Source organism: Microtus pennsylvanicus, chromosome 3 (genome assembly GCF_037038515.1).
Source record: "Microtus pennsylvanicus isolate mMicPen1 chromosome 3, mMicPen1.hap1, whole genome shotgun sequence".
Lineage (NCBI taxonomy): Eukaryota > Metazoa > Chordata > Mammalia > Rodentia > Cricetidae > Microtus > Microtus pennsylvanicus.
Genome location: NC_134581.1, coordinates 5,271,203 through 5,298,327, shown reverse-complemented (window position 1 = coordinate 5,298,327; position 27,125 = coordinate 5,271,203). Strand labels below are relative to the sequence as shown.

Sequence of the window (27,125 nt, the reverse complement as noted above, 5' to 3'; positions counted from 1 at the left end):
TATTTCTTAAATCTCAATTTCATCAACACAGCTCTAAGAATTTGATGGGGAAGTGGAGGTGTGGACCCCAGAGGCTTGGGTTCGGCTGCTTCTCCCTGGGTCTGGCCTAAACGCCTTTGTCCCGTCCCCTTCTCTGCAGTGAAGACGGTCTTCCGGTGGTGTGTAGACAGCGAGCTGCTGCAGAAACATCGCTTAATCAGCGTAGAGGACTACTACAATGACCCCGTGCCTTTCTGCTCAGCACCCAAAGGTATCTGTCCTCAAACACCGCGGTAGGGGGTAGGGGCATGCCGCGGTGGCTGCAGGGGCATCCCGGGGGGACCTACAGGGGCATGCCGCGGTGGCTGCAGGGGCATCCCGGGGGACCTACAGGGGCATGCCGCGGTGGCTGCAGGGGCATCCCGGGGGGACCTATAGGGGCATCCCGAGGTGGCTGCAGGGGCATCCAGCAGTAGCTACAGGGGATCCCAAGGTGGCTGCAGGGGGCATCCCGGGGGACCTATAGGGGCATCCCACGGTGGCTGCAGGGGCATCCAGCAGTAGCTACAGGAACATCCCGGGGGACCTACAGGGGCATCCCGCGGTGGCTGCAGGGGCATCCAGCAGTAGCTACAGGGGCATCCCGGGGGAGCTGCAGAGGCATCCCACAGTAGCTGCAGGGGCATCCTGGGGGAGCTGCAGGGGCATCCCGCGGTAGCTGCAGGGGCATCCCACGGTAGCTGCAGGGGCATCCCGCGGTGGCTGCAGGGGCATCCCGTGGTAGCTGCAGGGGCATCCCGCGGTGGCTGCAGGGGCATCCCGTGGTAGCTGCAGGGGCATCCCGCGGTGGCTGCAGGGGCATCCCACGGTAGCTGCAGGGGCATCCCACGGTAGCAGACCCACCTCATCCACCCTTGCTGCTATTTCCTCATGACTGCCTTTCCCTTCTTCCTTTAGTTGTTTAGCATGTTGGACTGGTCTCGTCTGAGTTGTCTCTTCTTCACTAGCTCAGTGCTTTCAAGGCAAAAGTCACATCTCCCCCACACGGGATTTGATGCCCTTGTTGGCTGCCCAGCACCTAGAAATCCAAAAATGTTTAGGTGTAGTTGAATGCATCAGCAAGGGGTAGGGTCTGGAGACTCAGGTAAACGAATCCTGATGCAGGCTGAGTGAACCAGGGTCTCCCCCACTCAGGAAAAAAGAGTAGCTTTTTCAAATATTAAGAATACAAAGGATGGGCTAGGGGACAATGAGGGAGGGGAAGACGTGGGGGGGGGGGCTGTGATGCTGGGCCAGCTTCCTCTAATCAGAAGGCAAGACCTGAGAGTAAACAGGCCTCCACAAGGAGGCAGATTTTGTAAGAGTCACCATGAATCCTTTGTGCCAGCATCAGCCCCGTTTAACCGTGCCAGGCTGGAAAGGCAAGCTCCCAGCAGCCCCAGGGCCTGGGACACTGCGGTATTCTGTTTGGAGCTTTGCAGCTGCCCCTGTTTGGGGTGGGAAGATTGAGGTCCAGGGACCCGAGGGTGGCAGTATGAAAAAGAGAACACAGAGAGAAAGACAGAACACAGCGGCAGAATCAGCTGTGCCAAGAGGCTGCGCGTTTAGTGTTTTATAGTTGGGTACTCCCCACCTATCAGGTAAATAAGGATGACACTCGCTCCCTAGTGTGTGTTGCGTAAAATGTGTGACGGGGTGTTTGGTTACACCCTCGCTAGCCACAGAGGTCTTCATCCAGCCTTGGGGGGCAGGATCTTAGAGATATAAAAATTAACATGATGCTGGTTCCTCACGTGAGGCTTTGGAAGAGCTGCTCACACTTGGGGTACGTGTTTAGTAATGGTCTGCTTGCTTCTGTTAATTAACCATGCTGCAAAACGGAAAGATGTTTTAACCCCTAGCCCTTTCTCAAATGTGTGGAATAAGTACCAGGAACTACTCATACACTGAATCATAACACTTGGTGTTGTGAACATGAACACTTAGAATAGAATAGGACCTGACGGTGGCTCTGGTTTTATGGGGTCTCCTTAGAAGCATCCACTTCCTTGCTGTGGTATAGCTAACATGTGTGTTTCCTTGGTGCTATAGGCACCTCCATCCCTGGATGTTCAAAACTGACATTTAGCTGTGAGAAGCGTTTGATGCTAAAGGCCAAGCCGGACAGGAAGGCTGAAGAGTCCTGCAGGAAGCTTGTTGAATTTGATGAGTTTGAGTATACCACAGACAGCTTGACCTCAGTGTCTAAGGCCAGACAAAGGCCCAAAGACACTGTCAAGGTCAGACCCGGATGGCATAGGACACCAGGTGGTGTAGGGAGGTGGAGGAAAGGGAGGTGGCAGAAAGGGAGTCGGCCCCATGAGCACAGTGGAGTGAGCACTGGTTGGCTGTCCCTTTGCTGTCCCCTTGCCTGATAGTAACTGTACTTTCATGGGCTTTGAAGAAGGCCAGCACACCACAGAACAAGAAGTGGATGAAACACCTCCGGGTGCCACAGAGGGACCTGGAGAGACTGCTGCTCGCCAGGATGGAGAATCGGAATCATTTCCTAAAAAACCCACGGTTTTTCCCGCCTAACACACCGCATGGAGGCAAGTCTCTAATCGTCTCTTCAAGGAGGCCAGCGAGAAGAGGAGGCTCCCAGAGTGCGGAGCCGGAATGGAGGTGTGTTCTTCTCTTAGAGTCCCAGGGACTTTGACCCATAGAGTGAGGTGTTAAGGTTCTGTGTCGGTCTAAGGAGGTCCCTAGAATTTGAAAAGTCAAGGCAGTGTCTCCGGAACGCACGCCTTCAGGGTAACCCACAGGTATGGCCTTTGACCCCCAGAGGCCCAGGCTTGTGGCTTTCTCATCTATCAAGAGTCAGAAATAGAGGACTAGAGCCCTCGGCTGCTGTGGGCTTCTTATGTGCACCAGAATGAACTGGGCCGGGAGTCCGTAGTCATGTGACCTTTCCACAGTGCATTGATTACTTTTATCGTCACTGTGATGAAATACCTAACAAAAACAACATGGGAAAGGAAGGTTGATTTTGTCTCCGGGTTCAGAGCATTGAGTCGATCATGGCCAGGAGGATGTGGTAGACCAGAGCAGTTCACTTTGTGGTCGCTAGACATGGGGAAAGGGGTTGTTTGGCCGGCTTCCCGCTTTGGCCCTTTTCTTTCCGCTTTAGTGCCCCAGCCTGTGGGACGATAGTGCCCACATTCACCATGAGCCTCTCCTCTTCAGCTGATCCTTTCAGGTGGCTGAGAGCTGACGATGTGGGTACAGGAAACCAAGCCTGGGCCCTCTACAAGAGCAGGATGTGCTCTTAGCTGCTGAGCGATTGCCAGCCCTAAAATATGCTATAACCTGCTTAGTAAACACCAGCCAGCAAACCCGGGGAACAGCTCGTGTACACCTTTGACCTTTGGTGGTGTAGATGAGTTATTTCTTTACTTCTGGCTTTTTTGAGACAGGGAGTGGAGTAACTGAGGCTGGCCTTGCATTTCTGGTGTGCTGGGATTATGGAGCTGGGATTATGGGAGCGTGCTGCCCCCCCCCCCATGAATGGATCAGGCACTGCTTTGTGCGGGTCAGACAGATACTCACGGCCTTTCTTCCCCCTCATTCACTCCCACAGCTGTGCGGACACCCCTGTGTTTCTGGCTAAACCGTCAGTTGGATTTTTCACAGACTATGAGATTGGACCAGTTTACGAGGTAGCAATCTTGCTTTCCGTGGCGGAATTTCTGAGCCATACACTAGAACTGGGGAAAGACTAATGCCCATGCTGTCGCCCGGCCTCAGCAGCTGCTCGCTGTCCATCTCCGCTACGGTGTCTCCTCTGGATTATGTTCAGGGAGACGTACACAGCACATCGTTAATTATCCCTAGCACACAGGACCTTAAAAATAAGTGATAAACTGGGTGAGGCGGTGTACTCCTATCATCCCCGTGCTTGGGAGGGGGAGGGGAGAGTCCCATGCCACCCCAGCTACATGGGATATCAGATGCCAGGCTAGGCTACATGAGACCTTGTCTTCAAGAACAAAACAGGGCCCGAGAGATGATCAGCAGTTAAGACCACTAAAGATCTTCCAGAGGACCTACGATCAAATCCCAGACTCTAGGTAGCTCACACTGCCTGGATCTAGCTCCGAGGGATCCTAATGTCTCTGACCTCCACAGACGCCCACACTCACATGTGCATACCCACACATAGACACATGCACGATACACATAATTAAAAAATAAGTCCTAAAAACAATATATGAATTTCTATGTATATGTGAATGAGGATAGCATGTCTTATAGCTGCAGGCATTTATAAATAAGGAAAGAGGGGAGGCAAGAATGAATTTGTTGATGCTGGATTGTGGTGGAGATACAAACATGGATTTATGGTGTAAAAATAGTGTGTAGAGCCGGGCTATGGTGGCGCACGCCTTTAATCCCAGCACTCGGGAGGCAGAGGCAGGTGGATCTCTGTGAGTTCGAGACCAGCCTGGTCTACAAGAGCTAGTTCCAGGACAAGCTCCAAAGCCACAGAGAAACCCTGTCTCAATAGTGTGCAGGCTGGGAAATGACTCGGTGGGTAAGGCGCTGGCTGTGCAAGCGTGAGAACTGGCGTCTGGATCGTCAGCACCTGTGTGAGCAGCAGGCATAGTGGCGCAGGTTGTCTACCATTCACGATCCCCTGCCTAGGGAATGGTGCCACCCAATAAGCCAGGTCTCCCTTCATCAACTAACAATAAAGACAGTCCCCCAAAGTCAGCCCACCGGCCAATGGGATCTAAATAAGCCCGCACTAAGACCCTTCCCAGGTCATCTTAGGTTGTGTCAGGTTGTCATTTGAAAAGAACCACCACAGCAGGTTGTGTGGAAACACTGTGCTGTTTCATCTAAAGGGACTTAAATGACAGATCTGGGTTCCTGCTGGGTTCTTAGCCAATCAGAAGCCCCTTGAGCCCTGACAGTCAGGACAGCTGCAGCTACCACTTTAAATATCAGGAAGACATGTTGCATTGGCTCCGGTTCTCATTTGACTTTGTGTTTTAACTGGGGAAGGAAGGCTTTAAAAACCTTCCTCAGACAGGGTCTTACTCTGGTCCACAACTCACTACATAGCCCAGGCTGGCCCAAAACTCACTGCAATCCTTTGGCCTTGGCCTCTCAAGTGCTGGAAATACAAGTGTATGCCACCGTACCTGGCTTTGTATTTTAATTTTACTATGCAATTGTCCCCAAATAAAAGTAATAGATGAGTAAAACGAATCCCTCATGTACCTGTTACCCTACGTCAGAAATTACCAACATGTGACCCCTCTTCTTTCCCAATACCATTGGAATGCGGATGGTGAGATGGCTCAGCGGATAAAGGCGCTGGCCACCAAACCTGGTAGCCTGAGTTCTATCACAGAAGCCACGCAGTAGGGGGGAACTGCCTCTCACAAGTTGTCCTCTGACCTCCTAAGAAGCATGTACACACACACACACACACACACACACACACACACACACACACACACAGAGAGAGAAAGTCACTCAGTCCTGACCTCATTGAATGATCCAAGGGATTTCCCCCTACCTTTGCACAGATGGTGATCGCTCTCCAGAACACCACTGCGACCAGCCGATACCTGCGCGTCCTCCCACCGTCCTCACCGTACTTTGCTCTGGGGCTTGGTAAGCTCATTCACTACAGTATTACTACAGCAGCGCTCTCGACAGCCTCAAGACAATGTGCAGGACTGGACACTGGTCTCCGAGGAGCTGGCTCTTAGGCCCTGGCCTGAACTCTGTCCATGCCTTCTTCAGCAGTCCCCGGGGCCCCTCAGGCTCAGCCCACAGCCTGCCACTCTCTCACCTCAGGGTCCCAGAGTCACTCCCCTCAGTGCGCTGGGTCCACCAGATCCCCACCCTTCACACTGTGGCTACCCTCCATCACGTCCTTTTAGTGCTCGTATCACCATGGCAACCTTCCAGCCAGCCACCCAGCTTAGATGTCTGCTGGGTCTCAAGGTCTTGGTCAGGTGTGGTGGCTCCCATTCGTATCCCCAGCACTTGGAAGGCTGAGGGACGAGGGTACAAACGTGAAGCAGCCCGAGCAAAGAGTAAGAAAACGTCCAGCCAAGAAGAAAACCAAACAAAACCCTCTGACAGCTCAAACGCGCAAATCTCAAGGAGCTCTCTGCTGCCCACGAGATAATCCCTCTGCCATAGAGCCAGACTCATCCGTCTCAATAGGTCATCTCCCTCCCCCTTGGGCCTTGATACTGTTACCTTAGTGCCTAGGCAGCTCTGCCACTGACCTGGCCCAGCTGTGGTCGGTGTCTGCCACGTGACTTTCCCTGGGAAGATACGAGCCCACATCTCTTCACCCCAGAAGGGCCCCAATGAGAGAGTCAAGGGACCATTCCCACCAAGCTGAACTTGGCGAACCATTGAGTTCCCTGGGGATGCAGAATCACAAATGAAGAGTAACTTACAAGCGCTTGTAAGTGACCAGAAGTCACCAAGAGTGCCATCCCAGTGCAAGTGACCACACAAAAGCTGCGTCCCTGGAGCTCAGTGCCCAGCTGGCAGGCAGCTGCACAGAGCGACTGCTCCCTGATTATCTAACCTCATGGAGGGGCCCCCTAAGCCTTGTAGCTTGTGCTGGGTTCCCCAGTCTCAGGGACCGCCTTCTTCCTCCAGAGCGAATACTCAACAGGACAGAAATACAAATGCTATAATTTCTGAAGTAGATCAGCCTGGGCCCTGGTGGGCAGCTAGTCCACCATCCTCACTGGCCACTTTTATTGTACACAGGGATGTTCCCAGGAAAAGGCGGAATGGTGGCGCCGGGGATGACTTGCCAGTATGTTGTCCAGTTTATTCCGGACTGTCTCGGGGATTTTGATGATTTCATCTTGGTCGAGACCCAGTCTGCCCACACACTGGTGATCCCCCTGCAGGCCCGGAGGCCGCCCCCAGTGCTGACCTGTGAGTGTATGCATTGCACCTTCAGTGGGATTAGATTAGGGCTGGGGAGCCCCTGTTAGGGCAGACTGAACCAGAGGACTTCCCGGAAAGGGCACAGACCTTGTATCTCTTGGGTAGAGGCTTCAAGTCCCGAAAGGAGCCTTCTAGCGGTTTCCACACCAGTGGGCCTTCATTTTCCTGTCTGCAGGGAATCCTTCTGTGATGTGGTAGGGGAGGGTGGAAGTCTCTGCAGGTGTTGACCCTGAGGCTGGGGAGCCAGGAGGCTGGCTTCCTTAGGAACACCAGCTTCAGTTGGTCCCTCTCAGGCATGAGCCCCTTCAGCTGGAACTCAACTTTCCCTGATTTGTTCTACAGTGTCCAAGACCCTGTTGGGGGCTCACACAAGATTATGACTATGTGACCTGGCAGCACCCTGGACAGATCCTGAGGGATGGTGGGGGGGGGGGGGAGCGGTCAGGGCTTGCCCTACTTATCCTTCTTTCTCAGTATGGGGGTACTCTGAGCTCTGTCTGCACCTCAGAAGAACAATGGCAGCAGGGCCCACTCAGAGCAATGTGTTGTCCTTTCTTAATCAAAATCTGTGTTAGATTTATTTGTTGCACTGGTATGTGGGGAGGGGGCACATTACCGTGGTGTTCACGCAGTTGTCAGAGGGTGACTTGGAGGACTGGGTCCCTGCTTCCACTGTGTCTATCTGGAGGATTGAACCCAGGTCACCAGGCTTGGCAGCAAGCCCTCTTACTGCTGAGCCATCTCACCAGCCCCATGTTCCCATGGCTGCAGTGTCACCAGTACTGGACTGCGGCTACTGCCTCATCGGAGGTGTGAAGATAACCAGGTTCGTCTGCAAAAATGTGGGCTTCAGTGTTGGCAAATTCTGCATCATGCCCCAAAAGAGCTGGCCGCCACCAAGTTTCCGGGTGAGTGGCTGTAGATTGTGCCCTGGGGAAAACAGAAACCACCCAAGTGAGCTCCCTGGAGGAGGCTGCTGCATAGTGCCGGGGGCCAGAAACTCACACAAGGAGAGTGTCATGGCCCCCAGATTCAACTGCCGTGGCCCGAGAACAAACGTGTCAAGGTTAGGGTGTGCTCCTGGTTAGAGCACCAGCGCAATCCTGGGTGAGATGCAGCCTCTCTCTTGTTTGTAATGTGGTCGCCAAGGTGACCACATGGTCTCACTTCACCTAGCTTTATTATAGCAGATCTGAGCATTATGAGAGAGAACAGGACAGGCAGCTTTGGTTGAATTCTTCTGGTATTAATTTGGCACCATACTTAAAAATAGTTTTGGGGTGGAGAGATGGTTCAGAGAGTGAAGTAGAAGAACCTGTTTGAGCCTCAAAACGCACATATAAAATAAAAAGCCATGCTGGGATAACTCTGAGGATGTGAGAAAGAGCGAGCTTGGCTCTCGCTGGCCCGTCAGCCTAGCCTACATGGTGACTTCCAGGCCTGTGAGAGACCTTGTCTCAAAAAACAAGGTAGACAGCGTTGTTGGGAGACAATATTTGAAGCTGTCCTCTGGCCTCCATGTGCACACGTGTACATATGTGCACCACCACAGACATGAACACAGACACACGTATATACACACAGTATGTTTTGAACCAACCACTGAAAGCTTGAGACTGTACAAGAGCGTGTGTACCTCTGGGCTCTTCGCCGAGACCCCGTGCAACCAAGGAGCAGAGTTCTGTCCTGTTGTCTCAGCTCCCCACTGCCCAGGTAGCCGCAGCCTGACACCAGAGACATCATACGTACACCGTAGTTTCTGTTGTGGCAGGTAGATTGCCCCATGCCTTCTGGCCTAGGAATATGAGATAGTCCCAGAAACCTCCCTTCCCGGCACGTCTGCTGCTGGGTAAGGTCTTATGAGCACCAATCTGTGCCCGGAGCCCCGAGGTTTCATGTGAAATCCACAATTCTGTTACCAAGATGAGAGGTGTCCTCATGACTCAGAAGCTGAGAAGCACTCGGTGGGGTGGGTGGTCAGGGACAGAGGCAGAAGCAGTGGCCACCACAGGCAGGACCAGGCATTCTGGGAAGCCCTTCTCGTGAATCTTGTGTCCCGAGCACTTGGCAGTAGGATTGTTTCCCAGCTCTCAGTGACTTACACCCCCCTAACCTTCGGAGCCTCACCCAGTGCCTGGCAAAGGTGCCTGGGCCCTGGTTTCCTCACTGATGGGGCACTTGGAGGATCCTTAAAACCCTCAGACAGCAAAATGAATATTTGGAGGCATTTGCAGTGTAAAAGCTGGATTTTGTAATTTCTGCCACACCATTGTGTGACCTTCTGCTTTTTTGAATTATTATTATTATTTTAGGCTGTTGCCACCACTGGCTTTGTGGAGCAGCCTCCCTTTGGAGTCATGCCTTCGGTGTTTGAGCTGGCTCCAGGGTTCGCCATACTGCTGGAGGTGGGTAGCCAAACCTGTTCCTTATGCTCACGCTTGGTGGTTTCCTCAGACGTCGCAACATCAAATCCCCGTCTGTGCCTTCATAGCTCACCGCCACACCATTCCGCCCTCGGTGCCAGCACTGGCAGACTCAAGACAGCTGTGTGTGCTTGCAGTCTCCAGGGCGGTGCGTTTGGTCAGCTTATGACTTCCTCAGGTCGTGCTCTGAGCTCCACGTTCCTGCTGTGGCAAACCCTCCCACATACTCCCCGCCCCCCACTAAATAAATCAATTTAAAAAGCCGATACAGGGCATTGTGGTTTGAACGTGAAACATCTCTAGTAAGTTCTTATTTCACAGTCCTGTCCCTTGGCTGGTGGCCCTATTTCCCAGAGGCCGCAGAGCCTTGCTGGCAGAAGCAGGTCCTCAGGGGCAGACCTCTGAAGGTGACACCTAGCCCTCTGTCCTGGCCGGGTTTCCTGGTCAGCCTCTACGATACGTGTCCTTTCTCTCCTCCAGGTCTTGTTTCTCCCGACGGGCCTCGGAAAGGCGAAGGAGACCTTCATCATCGTGTGTGACAACTGTCAGACACATGAGCTGGTTATCTCAGGTGGGCAAGCGGCTCCAGGAGCTGCTTTGTTGCCCTGACCGGGAGGGTGGCAGTCTGAGGGGGACACCGCCTTGAATGCCTGATCCTCCTTCCCCTGCTTTCCTGGTGCTGAGGTTACAGGTGCAATCTCTCCTTCTTTCCCTCTGAGTCCACTTTGATCTTTGAGAGTCTTCTGTGACTCATGCACCCGTCACACTGCTAGTTTTTTGCAAGGTCGGGGAGGGCGTTTTCCTGAATTGTACCAGATGCACGCAATCCATCTTTCCTTCTCTTCCTTCCATTTGTCTGTCCAGCTCCACTGGGTAGCTGAGTATCTGCTTGCTGGCTCTCTTTGGTCTGGGAAGACCTGACGGTCTCATGGGTGCTCAAGACCAACTTTCCCTTTCTGTGTGCTTTGGGGACCCGAGTAAGGTCAGCTGCATGGGTCCCCATGGCAGTCTGTGGCCCCGGGGTGCTGACTTCAGCCTGGTGATACCTGACAAACCCCACTACTCTCCTTCGTCAGGAACTGGGCAGCTCGTGGCTTTGGATCTGATCTATATTTCTGGTGGAAAGAGTGAGCCAGACCCAGGAGAGCTGAGAGATTTAACGGCCCAGTACTTTATCCGATTTGAGCCCGAAAACCTCCAGTCCACCACGAGGAAACAGCTTATTATCAGAAATGCTACGTGAGTGGCCCTGGTGTGTCACTGACACAGAGCTCCGGTCCTCCCTCAACTAGCCCCGAGTTCCTCAAGAGGCCGGAGGGCCTTCTAAGAGTCAGAGGGGGTTGGGAGCCCTGAATGGATCCAGACTGCATGGATCCTGGCTCATGTGGCCTACCGTGCAACCATCACACTGTTTCCATTCATCTGGGTGTGAGGTGTGTGTGTGTGTGTGTGTGTGTGTGTATGTATGTGTATGAGTTGTGCGTGTTCGGGTGTACATTTTGGTGGGGTTTGTGATGGGTGTGAGCTTGGCTCTAGTTATTCAGGCACCACCACCTTGTATTTTGTGAAAGAATCATTGTTCTGGAAATCACCAGTTGGCCTAGGCTTGGCTGGCTGGGAAGCCCAGAGGATCTACTCAGCTCCCACTTCCCAGCACTGGGATTAGAAGCGCAGGCCACCACACCTGGCTTTTATTGTTGTTGTAGCCTTGCTTGGGCTTGACTCACCTCAAATCTACACGGATCTGTGTGCCTCTGCCTCTGAGTGCTGGGATCAAAGGCCTGCGCCACCATGACCGTCTTATACCCAGAGATTCTGTATTTTGTTAAGTGGATCCTGAGATCTCACTCAGGTCCCCTTGCTTGCCCAACAAACGCTTTATCAATGAGCTATCTCCCCAGCTAGCTATTTCTAGTTGAATTGATTAAAATGAAATCAATGACAAGCACCTCCTCAGTGCATTAGTCGCATTTTAAGTTCTTGGTGGCCACTGATAACCACTGGCTACTGTATTGGATAGTGTGGCTATGTATGGTCTTCATCCCTGTGGGACGGCAAACTACGCTGTACGTTGGACACCCCTCCACCACACTAAGCCAGGAATGGATAGGTGGTTTTGTTTCCTTTCATCGTTTTTAACTGAGATAGAATTATAATACTTTCTCCCTCCCTTTCCTACCTCCAGCCTCTCCCAGCCACGCTTCATCAAACCCCTCCGACACCCAATGCCACTTTCAAGTTGATAACCTCTTTTTCTTTGTTTATGAGTGTTCAATAATATACATATGTATGTGTGTATGTGTATGCACAAATCTATCTAAATACGTCCTTCTGAGTCCTGTTTGACCACACTGTATTGGACAACCCACGCTGGAGCTTATCCCTGGGAGGGGCTAATTCTCCCTCCCCCAGCAGGCAGTAGTCTCTGCTGATAGTTCTTTGTCTAGGGGTGGGACCCCCTAAACTTCCTCCCTTTCAACATTAGCAAGTCCTTACCCCGTCATTGCTCCGGTCTGGGAGAGACTGTCTCATGGCAGACTTGCTGGTGTTCTGCCTCTCACGGTCTTTCCGTTCCTCTCCCATGATGTTCTCTGAGGCATAGATGCAGGAGTTGTGGTGGAAAGGTACCGTGATGTGCTGATCTCTGCGTGTGTCCAGCTGTGGTGCTCTGTGGTGGCCTCCTCCGCCCACAGAGGGGGGGTTGCACTCACCTGTGGGATAAGGAAAAGTTTTGGACGCTAGTAAGGAATTATGCTGATCTAGTGAAGCAATGCCAATACATTCTTTTCTGAGGTCCATGACCTCACTAACCCCAGGAAGTCAGCTAGGTCTCCAGAGCCTGATGTGATTTCCCTCCTCTGGAGTGGACTTTAAGGCTGATTAGACAATTATTGGTTGCCATTTCTGAAAGGATTGGATCAACTCCGGGCCCCAAGACCAAGTTCTCAGCACCAAGGAGGTTTATTTGCCCCAGAGGGACAAAGGGCAGGGAATTCGGGACAAAGACAAGAGACTGAGGACTAGGGAGAGGGGGCGGGGAACAAGGGAGAGGGGGCAGGGGTATTGTCTTGTGGGTAGACAGCAAAGGATTGTTTCTGGATAGAGAGGAGAGAGATGTGGCCCATAGGCAAATGGTGGTTTAGGAGAAAGGGAAACCCCATGTGTCTTAGTCAGGGTTTCTGTTGCTGTGAAGAGACACCATGACCACGGCAGCTCCTATAAAAGAAAACATTTTGATTGCTGGACTATAATGTTTTGATAGCTGAACCTTGGTAGTCAGTCTCAGCAGGAAGGATAGGCCAAATAAGGGACTAGATCCTGGTGACTAGCTTTAGGAATGTAGTCTAACAGCTTTTAGCCAGGCGGAGGGAATGGCAGAGAAGGGCAAGGCCTGCCAGAGCCACGCTCGCCTGGACCGGTTCCCCTCGACTTCCTTCACCTTTATGCTTATCTTGCCATGATGACCATTGCGGCTCGTAAGCATTGCAACTGAAGAAGGTTTAGTTGCTCCCCTCCCTTGGTAACTTGCATGGTATTTTCTGGAACCATGGAAGCTAGACCATAGGGAAGATGCTTCCAGGTCAGGCTCAGCTCAAACTGGCAGTCCTGTGTCCCAAGTGTGCAGTGTCTCCATCGATAGGGGCCCACCTCAACCCTGAGAGGTGACCAAGGGCCACATCCATCATCTAAATTGTTTGGGGAATCACCTGAACTACCCTGACCAAACATTTGGAAGGAGGTTTCCTGTACCTGGGACTGGGTTGTTATTCTATGGTTCTTGTGGAGAGCATTGCCAGCCCAAGTAGCTTAACTTCCTTTAAGACATAAATAGACCATATGTGTGTGTGCGCACGTATTGTATATATATATATTAGGTTAACATAAAATGATTCCTCGAGGCTTTATTAAACAGCTTTGGTGTATTTGGCCTGTGTCTGTGCTTCTGCATTGACCCCTCTCCTTCCCCATAATTCCACTTCCTACCTCATGTCTCCTATGTTCTCCTATTCGCGTTTTGTGGCACTGAGTGCGGGTCTAGGAACAGTTTTCCAGAGAGGAATTCCGTGTCCGTGTCATGGAAGCCATTCAGATCCCAGGCAGGGTCTTTTGGCTTGGCCCTCACTGCCAGGTCCTTCCAACCTTTGGATATCCCATTCCATCAGCCTTGACCTCACTGAGCCTCCCAGTCAGGGATGCCCTGGGACAGGGATAGTAGGGCACCCCCCTCTACCCCACCATCCAGCAGCATACCTTCAGTCCTGTCCACTGTGGTGCTACAGAGCTAGCATTGTCCTGTCGGTAGCCAGTGAGCACATCTCTGAGTACAGCCATCCTCCCAGGAGGCCATAGCTGGAGGCAGAAGGCAAGGGTGTGGTGTGTATGGGAAAGCTAGAAACGCTCACGTGGTCAGGGGAACTTTTGAGAATGTTCAGGGACTCCTATAGAGTGTGATATCTCATGTTACCCATATCCCCCGATTCACCATGGCTTCAAACTCCAGCTGTTGAGGTGGGGACTCTTAGGTCTCCACTCTGGACCCCCTGCTGTCCTTACCTAAGCTGCCTTCAGCTCCACAGCATGAAGTCTGACCTGGTCACTCTTTGTCTGGAAAAGAGCAGACCAAACACAAGGTACGAGCGAGCCTCAGGGACTGAGGCGTGGCCTTGGATGCACCTCCCAACTGCCTCAGTTGCTCCCACAGGCACTCGGAGCTGGCCTCCCACTTGTCTGGAATAGAGCAGACCAATCCCAGGGTAGGAGCCTCAGGGACTGAGGCGTGGCCTTGGATGCACCGCCCACTGCCGCTGTTGCTCCCGCAGGCACGTGGAGCTGGCCTTCCACTGGCAGATCATGAAGCCCAACCTGCAGCCTCTGATGCCCGGAGAGGAGTGCGACGCAGACAGCATCAAGTGCCACCCAGACAGGGAGACAGCCTTCTCCATCGTTCCCGAGAAGGGCGTCCTCGAGGCCCACTCAGACCACGAGTTCATCCTGAGCTTTTCTCCCCACGAGGTTAGCCATGGGCTCATTAGCTTTTTGTGTGTCCCAACCCCCGTGTTCTTGAAGGCGCCGGAAACCACGGCTGGGCCTGATGAGGCACCTGGGCGCCACGCTGAGTACAGTGCGCAGCTCAGAGGATAGCTGGAATGCAGGTGTGGTGTGCAGACCTTGCTTCCTGGTTCTTTCCTCTTGTCCCCTCTGCAGCACAGCCCTCTGCTTGGTGACTTCCACAGTTCAAAGCACTTAACAGTCCCCACGCATCCCCTACATCCCCTACAGACAAGGCCTGGGCTCCTGAGTGAGTGCTGGTGCATGGCACCCGGCTGGGCCAGAGCTGTTGTTTTAGAGCGTCTGAGACTACAGAGCTGTTGTTTTAGAGCGTCTGAGACGACTACAGAGCTGTTGTTTTTGAGACTATGTGTATGGCTACCTCTGGAGCCAGCATGCGGTTACTTGTCCCTAGAAGGGTTTGGCATCTTAAACACAGTAAGGGTGTTGATTGGAATCAGTGTCAGACTTGGGGGACTGGGGCTTTCTTTGCTGACCAGTAGGTCCCTGCCCTGTAGAGAGGACAGTGGGAAGCAGTGCACCTTTCAGAGCCCCCCGCACCGCATCCCCACTCCTGGCTCGGAGAAATCCCTGCCCTGTCCAGACTGGCTGGAAGGCGAGTCTGAGTGTCATACTGTGTTTCTCTTGCAGTTCAAGTGTTTCCACAGCGTACTACAAATGGTTCTGGAAGCTGTCCCTGAGCCCTTGAGGTGAGTGGGTGAGCCTAGGTAAGGGAGGCTCACTGCTACCCCTGGGCAGCCTAGCTGGTAGCCCCCGGGTGCTCATGAGCACTGTAGGTCTCCAGGGAACATGGGGCCCAGGGCTCAGTCTGGAGGCTGCCCTAGGTTCCGGGAGGTAGTGGGTCCAGGCCCCAGGCTGTTCTGTCACTTTGCACTGCCATAGCAGAGGCATTATCACTGCAGGGTTGAGGGTAGGGGCTAGGGGAGCACTCTGTGTTCACAAGCCCAGACAAGGGGGCTAGAGGCAGGGACTCACAGCAGGTTTGTGTTCAGCTCAGGGGTGGAGAACCTGGGGGACTATTCCTACTCAGTGGATGACGTCATCGTCCTGGAAATAGAGGTGAAAGGCTCGACAGAACCCTTCCAGGTCCTCTTAGAGCCTTACGCCCTCATCATCCCTGGCGAGAGCTACATTGGCATCACGGTGAAGAAGGATTTTAAGGTAGGGAGTGCCCTTGCCAGCTTCAGCTGGCCCAGGTGATGCTGTCCTGAGCTCAGGAGGCCACAACACGGAGCCGGCAGTGATTCCCACTCCTGGGCCAGGCTTGTTTGACTCGCCAGAGCCCTGGAATCTTCTGAAGTCAGGGCTATGGAACTCATTCCCGGGACTTGGGCAAGATATGGAGCCAAGGTGCCTCTTGGGTAGGGAGACCCGGGGCTTCAGACGGTCCGGCGAGCCCACTGTCCCTGAGCAGGTTCTGATTTGACATCCATGTCAAGTGCCAGGGCAGCACCCAGGCAGCCCGCACTGGCATTGTGTCTTCTAGATGTGGAATAACAGCAAGTCGCCCGTCAGATACACGTGGGGCAGGATCAGCCACTGCCACATCATTGAGGTGGAGCCCTGCACGGGTGTGATAGGTAGTTCACCTGCAGAAGGGTGTGGCCGGCCTGGGGCTGGATGCGGGGTGGGAGGGGCACGCAGGACCCAGGCTGTCCTGTGGTCAGAGCCAGCCTTGGTCTGGAAGGGAACTGTGCCCACCTCCGACCTCCTCCTCAGTGTCCTGCTCTTCACTAGAGCCCAGTGAGGTTGGAGATTTTGAGTTAAACCTAACTGGTGGAGTCCCTGGCCCAACCATCCAGGACCTGCAGTGTGAGATCAAAGATTCACCGTGCCCAGTGGTGCTTCACATTGAAGCCGCCTTTAAGGTACTAACGGGTGGGAACTGGGCAGCTGGGAATGCCTGGAGAGGTTGGCGGTGTGTGTGTGTGTGTGTGTGTGCGTGTGTGTGTGTGTGTGTGTGTAGCAGAACCCAGCCTCTTCCCAGGCAGGCAGTGACAGGCCCCCTCTGGTGTTTCAGGGACCTGCCCTGGTCATCGATGTCCCAGCCCTTCAGTTTGGTCTGCTCCGCCTGGGCCAGAAGGCTTCGTGTTCCATTCAGATCCGGAATATCAGCCAGCTCTCCGCCGTGTGGCATTTGAAGGAGAGCCCAGTATGCCTGTCAGAAAGAAATGAGGATGTGAGTGGGACCCCACAGGCTCCCTAGATGTGGCCTCCACATGGGACACTCCCCTTTGGCTCCTCTCTGCACTGGGACACTTGCTCTGAGACAGCAGTCTCCGAGGTGGAATTCATCCCTCAGCCCCAATTTCACAGGCGTTTCCTGTTCCCTTTTCCACCACTGGATGCAGAAGAGGGTGGTGTGGGGGTTTTCCTTCTCGGAAGCAGCCTGAGCCCAGAAGAAAACAGGCTATGCCTTTGGCCAAGGCCACATTCCCTCTCCTCTGGCTCACCCGGGAAATGTGATTGCAGTTTGAGTACCTGCCACTAGGTGGCGGATAGAGGCGCAAACCGGATTCTACAGACAAAATTCAATTTCTGCCTAAGAGAGCTGTTAGCTGCCGTGCACCCAGTCCCCAGCACTGTAAAAACAAAAACAGGGTGTGGCGGCACATGCCCGCAGTCCCAGAGGGCTTAGCCAGAAGGGTCAGGAGTTCAAGGTTATCCTCCGTGGAGGTAGGGAAGGGGTCAATCCAGGTCGCGTGGCAACTCCAGGCAGTTGTGGCCTTCACACCCATTGTCCCGGTTTCAGTGAAGGGAAAGACAGTGCCCTTTCTGATATGACTTCCCAGTGACATCCCAGAACCAATGTGGCCCACCGGGAGCCCAAGGCTTCTTAATCCCACAGGTGCCTCTCTCATCAGTGCCGGCAAGGGACAGAGGCCCCTAGGCAGAAGCAGACACTTTGGGACTCTGTTTGGTGTCTTTCACTGGTGTCTTTTCTCTTCTGTCCGCCCTTCCCTTGTGTGTGCACGTGGAGGGGTGAGTGTGCTGACAGGTGACTCAGTTGTGGGGCGTGGGTGGGAGTGGGGGGAAACCGGGATGGGGACAAGCGAAACATCCAGTCTGCCTGCAGCGTCTGCCCTCCCCAGCGGGGTGAAGCTGTCGGAGATTGACCACCGCCTGCCCGGAGCCCCTTCTACAGGGCACCCGCGCTCTCCTCCTGTTCCTCTTTGGTCTTCTCAGCTCGCCACCCCCACTTCCACCCCAGACACCTCCTTCTGCCTCCCACCTTTTAGATCTGTGCCAGGACTGTGGGAACCCCTGTCTTGTGTATTCCTTTACCTGAACACCCAGGGGTTTTTTTGTTGTTGTTGTTTTTTTTGTTTGTTTGTTTTTTTGAGACAGGGTTTCTCTGTGGTTTTGGAGCCTGTCCTGGAACTAGTTCTTGTAGACCAGGCTGGTCTCGGAACTCACAGAGATCCGCCTGCCTCTGCCTCCCGAGTGCTGGGATTAAAGGCGTGCGCCACCACTGCCCGGCTTGAACACCCAGTTTTTGTTCTCTTGTCCCGATGTCCTCCTCACCAGCTGTGTTCCCATGCTTGCTCGTCTTCACCTTGGTTTCATGCCCGGGAGAGCCAGCGGCAGCCTGGGGGTGATGCTGGTCAGGCACGGTCAGCCTCCAGCACCCCAGGAGAGCCAGCGGCAGCCTGGGGGTGATGCTGGTCAGGCACGGTCAGCCTCCAGCACCCCAGGAGAGCCAGCGGCAGCCTGGGGGTGATGCTGGTCAGGCACGGTCAGCCTCCAGCACCCCAGGAGAGCCAGCGGCAGCCTGGGGGTGATCCTGATCAGGCACGGTCAGCCTCCAGCACCCCGGTTGCCCTGGCCTCACTTCTCACTGTACCTTCTGGGTTGACCTAGGTGTCCCCCTTCGACATTGAGCCTTTGAGCGGCCAGCTACCCCCTCTGGGGGAGTGCAAAGTGACTATCACCCTAGAGACCTCGCACTGTCAGCGGCTGCAGACGGTCCTGGAGCTAGAGGTGGAAAACGGGGCCTGGAGGTATGGAGGCCCGGGAGGGAGGATGACCGTGGGCCATGTCCTTACCTTGTGTTATGGTGTGTATTATCTGCATTTATCTAGAGAGACTTCTGAGCTTAAAACTACAGAGACAGGGGCCTAGGGGGATGGCTCAGCGGTTAATGTGCTTGCTGCTCTCCTGGACGATCAGGGTTTGATTACCAGCATCCAGGTGAGGCATCTCACAACCACCTGGAATTCCAACTCCAGGGTAGCTGGTGCTGTCTTCTGGCCTCCCTGAGCTGTTTCCAGGGTAGCTGGTGCTGTCTTCTGGCCTCCCTGGGCTGTTTCCAGGGTAGCTGGTGCTGTCTTCTGGCCTCCCTGGGCTGTTTCCAGGGTAGCTGGTGCTGTCTTCTGGCCTCCCTGGGCTGTTTCCAGGGTAGCTGGTGCTGTCTTCTGGCCTCCCGGGGCTATTTTCAGGGTAGCTGGTGCTGTCTTCTGGCCTCCCTGGGCTGTTTCCAGGGTAGCTGGTGCTGTCTTCTGGCCTCCTTGGCCATTTCCTAGCAAGAAGAAGCATAAGAATGGAAAACCGGAAACACTCACGCTCAGGGCCAAGAGAGTAGGCCCAATGTTAAATGTGCTAAGACTGTTGTATTCTGGTGGGAACACTGGAGGTTTGGAGGGCATCAAAGCCCCTCCCCTTTCTCCCTCTTCCCTTCCCTCCCTTCTCTTTCACTTCTGCGGTGCAAGTTTCCGCGTGTTCATAGAAAAGTTTTACCACTCCCAACAAACTCATTTTCTGCCTTAAATAATCACCAACTCAATGCAAGCACTAATTAGTCCATATCCATCCCTTCCTCCCTTCCTTTCTTATTGGTTTTTTGAGATACTGTCATGTAACCAGGGCTAGCCTTGAGCTCACTGTATAGCCTAGGCTGGCCTTGGATTCACTGTGCAGCTGAAGAGAGCTTTACCTTGTGATCCTCCTGCCTCGATAGCAGGTGAATACCACCAGGGCTGGATAGAGACTATTTTGTTTTTTTAAAAATATTGTTTCTTAATTATTTTATTTTTTTACCTTGTTTGGGTGTGTGTCTTTCTCTCTGTGTCTCTGTCTGTGTGTCTGTGCCTGTGCATATGTGTGTGTATATCTGTGTGTATGTGTATTTGTGTGTGTCTATGTGTGTATCTCTCTGTGTCTCTGTGTATGTCTCTGTGTGTGTCTCTCTGTGTGTGTCTATGTGTATGTGTGTGTCTGTCTCTGTGTATATATCTCTGTGTCTGTCTGTGTATGTGTCTCTGTGTGTGTGTCTGTCTGTCTGTGTCTGTCTCTGTGTGTATCTCTCTATGTCTGTCTGTGTATGTGTCTGTGTGTGTGTGTGTCTGTCTGTGTGTGTCTCTGTGTCTATGCCTGTGTGTATGTGTATTTGTGTGTGTCTATGTGTGTATCTCTCTGTGTCTGTCTGTGTATGTGTCTCTGTGTGTGTGTGTGTCTGTCTGTCTGTGTCTCTGTGTGTCTATCTGTGTCTGTGCGTGTGTGTATGAGTGTGTCCACAGGTCACCAGAGGATATCAGGTGTCCTCCATCACTCTCCACCTAACCCTTGGCGGCCGCACTGTCACCTGTGAACAGTACTTCTCTGAGGATTGGAGGGCACCTTCCTCATGGCAAAGGACATTGAACATCATTTGGTGCTCACTGGACATTTGTGAATTCTCTTTACAGAAGTATCTATCCATTTTCAGAACTAGGGTACACTCATGAGACCCCACCTCTCCATAAAGATTTATAGTGTCTTCAGTGGTATAACCAGGTTGTGTTCTGAATGACGATCTTGTATTTTGCTGCTGCTTTGCCAAACTCAATTTTTAGGAGTTGTGTGTGTTTTGGGTTTCTTGAGGTGGGGTCTCACTGTGTAGCCCTGGTTTGCCTGAAACTCTGTCTGTAGACTAGGCTGCCCTGGAACCCACAGTGACCCTCCTTGGTTCTGGAATTATGAATGTGCTACCCTTAGCTGGGTTTTTTTGTTTGTATGGTTGGTTTTGGTTTTTGTTGTTGTTTTGTTTTGGTTTTTGCTGTTTGTTATTTTGTTATTATTACATTAGTGGATTCCTTGGGGCTTTCCCCATCCTCACACCATTTGTACATGGGGACAGTTTTATTTTCCTCTTCTGATCAGTGTGCCACGTGACTTCCTGTGTTCCAGCTACCTTCCTGTGTATGCTGAGGTGCAGCAGCCTTATGTGTACCTGCAGAACAGCCACATGGAATTCAGCGACCTCTACTTGGGTGTGCCCATAAAGTCAACTGTCATGCTTGTCAATGGCACCCTCCTGCCCACCAGGTTCCACTGGGGCAAGGTAATCTGCAGCTCTCAGATGTGTGGCCTCATCCCCTGAGTGGCCACCCTCCAGAATCCCCCCCAAAGCCCGCGGCTCCGTCCACAGTTCGCAGCAAAGCGTGGCTCCTCAAGTTCACCTTGTCTGACTTTTCATGGCTCCATCTTTAGGAAATTCTAGTTCCCTGCCCAAGAAGGAGTTTCTGGTGAACACAGCTGAGGCCTCCCACCCAGCACAGCCCATAACTGGTCTGCACACCTGTTCAGAACCTACTCATAGCAATGCCCCTGTGGTTGACAGTGGAGCTTGCTCTGAGCGCCATGAGAGAAGCCTCAAGGCAGCTGCCTTCTGCTGTCCACCATAGTGGGTTGCCCGTTAGTCCAGGAGAAGAGGAGGCTCTGTGGTTTATTCCTGAGGTGCACAGCCCTGTAGGCTTGCTGTGTTAACACTCTGTAAACCCTGAGCCACCTGGTAGCCTCACAAGACAACAACTCCATCCTGTGTCTTCCAGCTCCTGGGAGCTCAAGCAGCCTTGTGCACAGTAACGATCTCTCCCAAACGTGGCCTACTGGGCCCTAGTGAAGAACGCCAGCTCTCCTTGGAGTTTACAGCCCACACACAGGTGAGTAGAGCAGTTTGGGAGCCCCTTGTGGCTGGGAAGGTACCCTGTCCAACCACTGATACCGATGCTTCCAGGGAGGGCTAACGGACCCCACTCCTGTTCCTCATGAGTGGGCAAGAGATTTAAAGTATTTGCACTTAGAGTGCTTGCTCCTTCACCCTGGACCTAGTCTTTGAGGCTGCAAGGCCAGAGAGCCTAGAGTAGGCTCAGATGTGGTCTGAGACCCACTGACCACAGTGTCACTGGCCCTACCCTTCTCTAGGCAAGTCTCTGTGGCCTCGGGAAGCCCAGTTTTCCAGTGTGCCCAGGGCAAAGTCATTGCTCAAGGCAGACACTGTTCTGGGTGCTTCGGGGAGAGGCTAGCAGGTGGCTTGTATTCTCTCAGGAGAGGAGAGGCTCCTCCCGCTCCCTGGAGGATCCCAGAAGGATGCCCTCACAGCGGGACTTGCTCAGTATTTGGGTGTTGCTGGCCAACTGTTTATGGCTCTTCTGGAAAGAGAAATATCCTCAACCTTTAAACAGGGTTTCTTTTCTTCTTTCATTTTCTTTTTTTCTTTTTTAAAATTTATTTATTTCTATTTGATATGCATTGGTGTTTTGCCGTGGGTATTGGGTCTCCTGGAACTGGAGTTACAGACAGTTGTGAGCAGCCATGCAGGTGCTGGGAATTGAACCCAGGTCCTCTGGAAGAACAGTCAGTGCTCTTAACCACTGAGCCATCTCTCCAGCCCTTTTGTTTTTCTTTTTAACATTTATTTATTTATTTATTTACTTTGTGTGTGTGTGTTTGTGTGTGTGCAAGAATGTGTACACACACAAGCCACTGCATGTGGAGGTCAGAAGCCAGCTTTCAGAGACTTACAGGGCCAGCTTCCTCACTCCTTGACGGCAGACTTGGAGTCAGCGAGCTTTCTTACACAACCAAGCTTGGCTGCCAGGGTGACGGGCAGATAGGCCCAGGCCTGGCCTGGCACAGCTTCCCATCCCCCATCAAAAAACAGGTGCCGCTCTCCAGAAGTCGCTTTGAGGAATCTCCTGTATCAGTTACTTTTCTCCCTGATGTAACAATAGCAACCTAAGGAAGGAAAGATGTATTTATTCCTAGTCGGAGGCTGCAGGGCATCATGGTGGGGAAGCCAGGGCTACAAGAGCGTGAGGAGGGTGGTCACATCCTCAGACAGGAAGCAGGTGGTCACATCCTCAGGCAGGAAGCAGGCAGAGGGGATCCTGGTGCCCAGCTCACTGCTCTATACTCAGTCTAGGGCTTTCACCCCAAGAAAGGGGTGCCCACATTTAGGACGCTGGGTCATCCCACCACAGCTACACCCGTTTCCTTCACAGGTATGACAAACATCTGTTTCTATGGTGATTTAAATCCCGTGAAGCTGACAGAAAGACTGAACATTATCCCTTCCTGTGGATATATATGAATATGTAGGCCCGACACATGTATCCGTTAACCTAGAGGGAGGGTCAGCCTCGAAGAGCCTTGTCTGGGCTGGCAGGATGGCTCACTGGAGGCACCTGAGGTCCTTCCTCAGAGAGAAGCAAGGCCTTCATGTTGTCACCCATGGGAGTGGGTAAACATCTGGGCTCATCGCTGAGGTTCATGCCCTGAAACTGACACTTCCTGGCAGGAAACGTTGACCGATTTGGCCCTCCCTTGTCATGTGTCTGGCATGGAGAAGCCCCTGGCCCTGGGCATCTCTGGGAAGCCTCTGGGACTGCGAGTGACCATCTCCTTAGAGGACTCCGATGGAAGGTGAGTCCAGGGTAGGGGAAGCCTCGTGGAGGGCTGGCATTACATGATGGTCCTGCTCCCCCTCCTCCTGAGCAAATTGCCAGAGCTAAGAGGTTACCAAGTTGTCCCAGGCCCCCGCTATCTCTGCAGAACCCCCCCCCACTCCACCCTGTGTGGCGTTTCTGTGCACGCTGCGAGGCAGGCGGGAGGTGGCAGGGGATCCTCAGTGGGTTTTCCCATGTTAGTCCCAGAAGCTTACAGCTATGCCATTTTTGACCCCACGGGGGCAATTCATGCTGTTCGATCACTCCTCTGGCATGGCGGATTGGCAAGAAGTTTGGGCCTCGGGTCTGGCACTCCATGAGGAGAGAGTCCGTATTAAGCTGGGTTTCAGGACTACTCCCCCACCCCACCCAGGGTGGCTCTCTGAACTGAAACAAGAGCGGCAGGTAACATAGTGCCCATGGCATGGGGCAGCGCTGTCAGCAGCAGTACACAGTGGCCAGCCCACCCAGAGAATCTCCGCTTGGACTTTGGCTCGACAGTGCCACTGAGAACCTGTGTGACTCGCCGGGTCATCCTGACAAATTGCTCCCCAATACAGACCCCCTTTTCCCTCAAATTTGAGTACTTTGGAAGCTCCCAGGACAGTCTGAACAAAAAGACCAGCCTGTAAGTCTCAATTTCTTCCCGGGGCGTTTCCCAGGGTGCGTGGCCTCACGGGGGCCATGTTTCCGCTTGGGAGGCTAGAGGCTGATTGGTGTGGGAGGGCGAGTGTGTGGTTCGAAGATGGCCGTAGGGAACTGCACAGAGGGGATAGCTCCCACAACCCACCCTGAAGACCCCAACTGACCCGTGGGAGAGACCAGGCCGGTGACCCCTCCTCAGCCTGGCCTTGGAGGTCAAGGACTTCTGAGACCAGGTAGGGTAAAGGAGGGAGACGCTACTGTAGACAGCGGAACCGGGCGCAGAGGTGTGGGGGAAGCACTCAGAAATGGATCGTGGGTCTGAGGTGACAGGCGCAGGGAGGAAAACCACTAGCTTTCTGCTCCAGCATGCCGGTGCAACCTGAGGTCAGGGAGCAGCTGGGGAGAGTGGAGCCCGTGGAAGAGGACGCCCCAGATCTGGGGACCCAGAGCTGGGTTTGCCTCTGGGATAGCAGATCTCCGGTTCAGAGGCCAGTCCGTGGACATCTGGGGAGGTGGGAGGTGGTTCCTGTGACTTTTGGGGTAGCCTGCAGCTGGAGTTGTGCTGGATGGCAGAGATCCAGTGGGAACAGAGATTTTCGGGGACCTGATCAGCTTCCCTTGAGAGGAGCAGGCTGCCTTCCCCCTGCTGGGCACCTGTCCAGATATTTCTGTGGCTCCAGTGTGGGAAGGACTGACTGCTCCCATACTATTTTCTGCCTCTGTGAAGCCCTGACATGCCCCCAGCCCTGCTAAAGACGGCGCACATCCAAGAGCACTTGGCCAAGAAAGAAAAGATGGGTAAGAGCCACCAACATGGGAAGTGTTGGGCCCAAGTAATGGCCAGAGTTGGGCTTTTCACAGCCTTCTGAGGATGTGATGTTACATTCTGATGCCAGCATCTGCCATGGAGGGAAATGGGGACCAGTGACTCACTCCCTCTCAGTAAAGTCCCCAACATGGCTGAGCTGTGTACAGGACATGTGGCAGCTCATAGGGGAGGGCTTGGCCTCATAGGAGGTACCAGAGGCTGGCCCAGCAGGGCCAGTCTCGGCTGGCTTCCCAATGGAATAGAGGCCATGAGATGGCTCCACCAGGATCAAGCTTTGCTAACCCCTGAGGATTTAGCCCTCACTCTCAACCCAGGGTATGACCCTCGTGTTCTGTTCTCCGCAGACTTTATGGAGAGCATGTTATCCCACAGGAAAGGAGCTGCCTTCTTACCCCACATTTCCCAGGGCATGCTGGGAGCCTACCAGCAGCTGAGTATTGACATCACGGGCTGTGCCAACATGTGGGGCGAGTACTGGGATGATCTCCTTTGCATGGTAAGGACATGCACATAGGCATGGTAAGGACATGCATGTAGGCATGGTAAGGACGTGCATGTAGGCATGGTAAGGACGTGCATGTAGGCATGGTAAGGACGTGCATGTAGGCATGGTAAGGGCATGCACGTAGGCATGGTAAGGATGTGCATGTAGGCATGGTAAGGACGTGCATGTAGGCATGGTAAGGACGTGCATGTAGGCATGGTAAGGACGTGCATGCAGGCATGGTAAGGATGTGCAAGCAGGCATGGTAAGGGCATGCATGTAGGCATGGTAAGGGCATGTATGTAGGCATGGTAAGGGCGTGCATGTAGGCATGGTAAGGATGTGCAAGCAGGCATGGTAAGGATGTGCAAGCAGGCATGGTAAGGGCGTGCATGTAGGCATGGTAAGGACATGCACGTAGGCATGGTAAGGACATGCACGTAGGCATGGTAAGGACATGCACGTAGGCATGGTAAGGATGTGCATGTAGGCATGGTAAGGACGTGCATGTAAGCATGGTAAAGGCATGCACGTAGGCATGGTAAGGATGTGCATGTAGGCATGGTAAGGGCATGCACGTAGGCATGGTAAGGATGTGCATGCAGGCATGGTAAGGATGTGCAAGCAGGCATGGTAAGGATGTGCAAGCAGGCATGGTAAGGACATGCATGTAGGCATGGTAGGGACGTGAATGTAGGCTTGGTAAGGACATGCATGTAGGGATGGTAGGGACGTGCATGTAGGCTTGGTAAGAACATGCATACAGGCATGGTAATGACGTGCAGGCAGGCTTGGTAAGGACGTGCATGCAGGCATGGTAAGGACATGCATGTAGGCTTGGTAAGGACGTGAGTATAAGCACACAGCTCCTAGTCTCCTCTCCACCAGCTGTGCCCTCAGCCTTTCCAAGTGCAGCTGCTGCCACATGCTGCTCGCTCACACTGCCACAGTTTCTGGGGCAAGGCTGACATGCTTCTAGCAGAGAATCCTTTTGTGTAGCAGAACCTTCTGCATCTCTGTGATGTACATGGCTGGAGCCACCATGAGGAGGACAGGAAACGGTAGGCTGGAAAAAACAGTAATGAGTAAAGAGAAGACAGTAACAGCTTCCCAGCAGTCCAGCCTTACCCAGATCTCTGCATTTTGTCATTTGCTAAGCCCCCTATACAAACATGCACACACACATACATGCATACATATTTACACACACATACATACACATACACACATGCACACATGCATACATATATATACATACACACATGCACACACATACATACATATATGCATATATGCACACACACATATATGCACATACACACATGCATATATACACATGCACACACATACATACATGCACATATACACATACACACATACATATACACACATACATATGCACATACACACATACATATATACACATGCACACACATACATACATACACATATACACATGCATACACATACATATATACACATACACACATGCACACACATACGTACATACACATGCACACAATACATATATACATACACACATACACACATGCATGCACATACATATATACATACACACATGCACACATACATACATACACATATACACACATACATATATACACATACACACATACATACACACATAAGTACCACACACATGCACACATCACACATATACACAAGAACACACGTACATACATATAAAACAATACACATACACATGCACACACACATAACACATACACCCACATAACACACACACACGACACTCACACAATCTTTAACAAACTAAAAGATATTTGAACAAATAAATTTGAGCAAAGGGGCCACAAGAGGCCTGAGGCGCTGCGGCTGGATCATCAGTAGGGGTAGCAGGCTTATGAGGGAAGGAAGGGCAGACAGAAGCTAGGGCAAAACAGCTAAGGATAAGGGTGAAGCAGCCAGGGCTAGGGGTGTCTGGGTTAGGAACTGGACAGTGGGTAAGGCTGGATTCAATGGGAACCAACTGGGAA

The 27,125-nt window shown here is 52.8% G+C and overlaps 1 protein-coding gene across 1 annotated transcript in view; it reads left to right on the top strand.

Annotated features, from left to right (window-relative positions):
- Dlec1 (DLEC1 cilia and flagella associated protein) overlaps window positions 1–27,125 on the top strand; it is a 41,504-nt gene that overhangs the window by 6,908 nt on the left and 7,471 nt on the right. Inside the window, exons 3-25 of the mRNA XM_075964190.1 lie at window positions 140–250; window positions 2,071–2,258; window positions 2,423–2,643; window positions 3,599–3,677; window positions 5,556–5,643; window positions 6,769–6,942; window positions 7,726–7,862; window positions 9,267–9,359; window positions 9,858–9,948; window positions 10,454–10,616; window positions 14,198–14,390; window positions 15,078–15,136; window positions 15,440–15,608; window positions 15,934–16,027; window positions 16,185–16,315; window positions 16,468–16,626; window positions 18,309–18,448; window positions 20,613–20,766; window positions 21,257–21,367; window positions 23,005–23,129; window positions 23,586–23,780; window positions 24,525–24,595; window positions 24,971–25,122. Coding sequence (XP_075820305.1) covers window positions 140–250; window positions 2,071–2,258; window positions 2,423–2,643; window positions 3,599–3,677; window positions 5,556–5,643; window positions 6,769–6,942; window positions 7,726–7,862; window positions 9,267–9,359; window positions 9,858–9,948; window positions 10,454–10,616; window positions 14,198–14,390; window positions 15,078–15,136; window positions 15,440–15,608; window positions 15,934–16,027; window positions 16,185–16,315; window positions 16,468–16,626; window positions 18,309–18,448; window positions 20,613–20,766; window positions 21,257–21,367; window positions 23,005–23,129; window positions 23,586–23,780; window positions 24,525–24,595; window positions 24,971–25,122 — 3,098 coding nt within the window. The remainder of the gene's footprint in view (window positions 1–139; window positions 251–2,070; window positions 2,259–2,422; window positions 2,644–3,598; window positions 3,678–5,555; window positions 5,644–6,768; window positions 6,943–7,725; window positions 7,863–9,266; window positions 9,360–9,857; window positions 9,949–10,453; window positions 10,617–14,197; window positions 14,391–15,077; window positions 15,137–15,439; window positions 15,609–15,933; window positions 16,028–16,184; window positions 16,316–16,467; window positions 16,627–18,308; window positions 18,449–20,612; window positions 20,767–21,256; window positions 21,368–23,004; window positions 23,130–23,585; window positions 23,781–24,524; window positions 24,596–24,970; window positions 25,123–27,125) is intronic.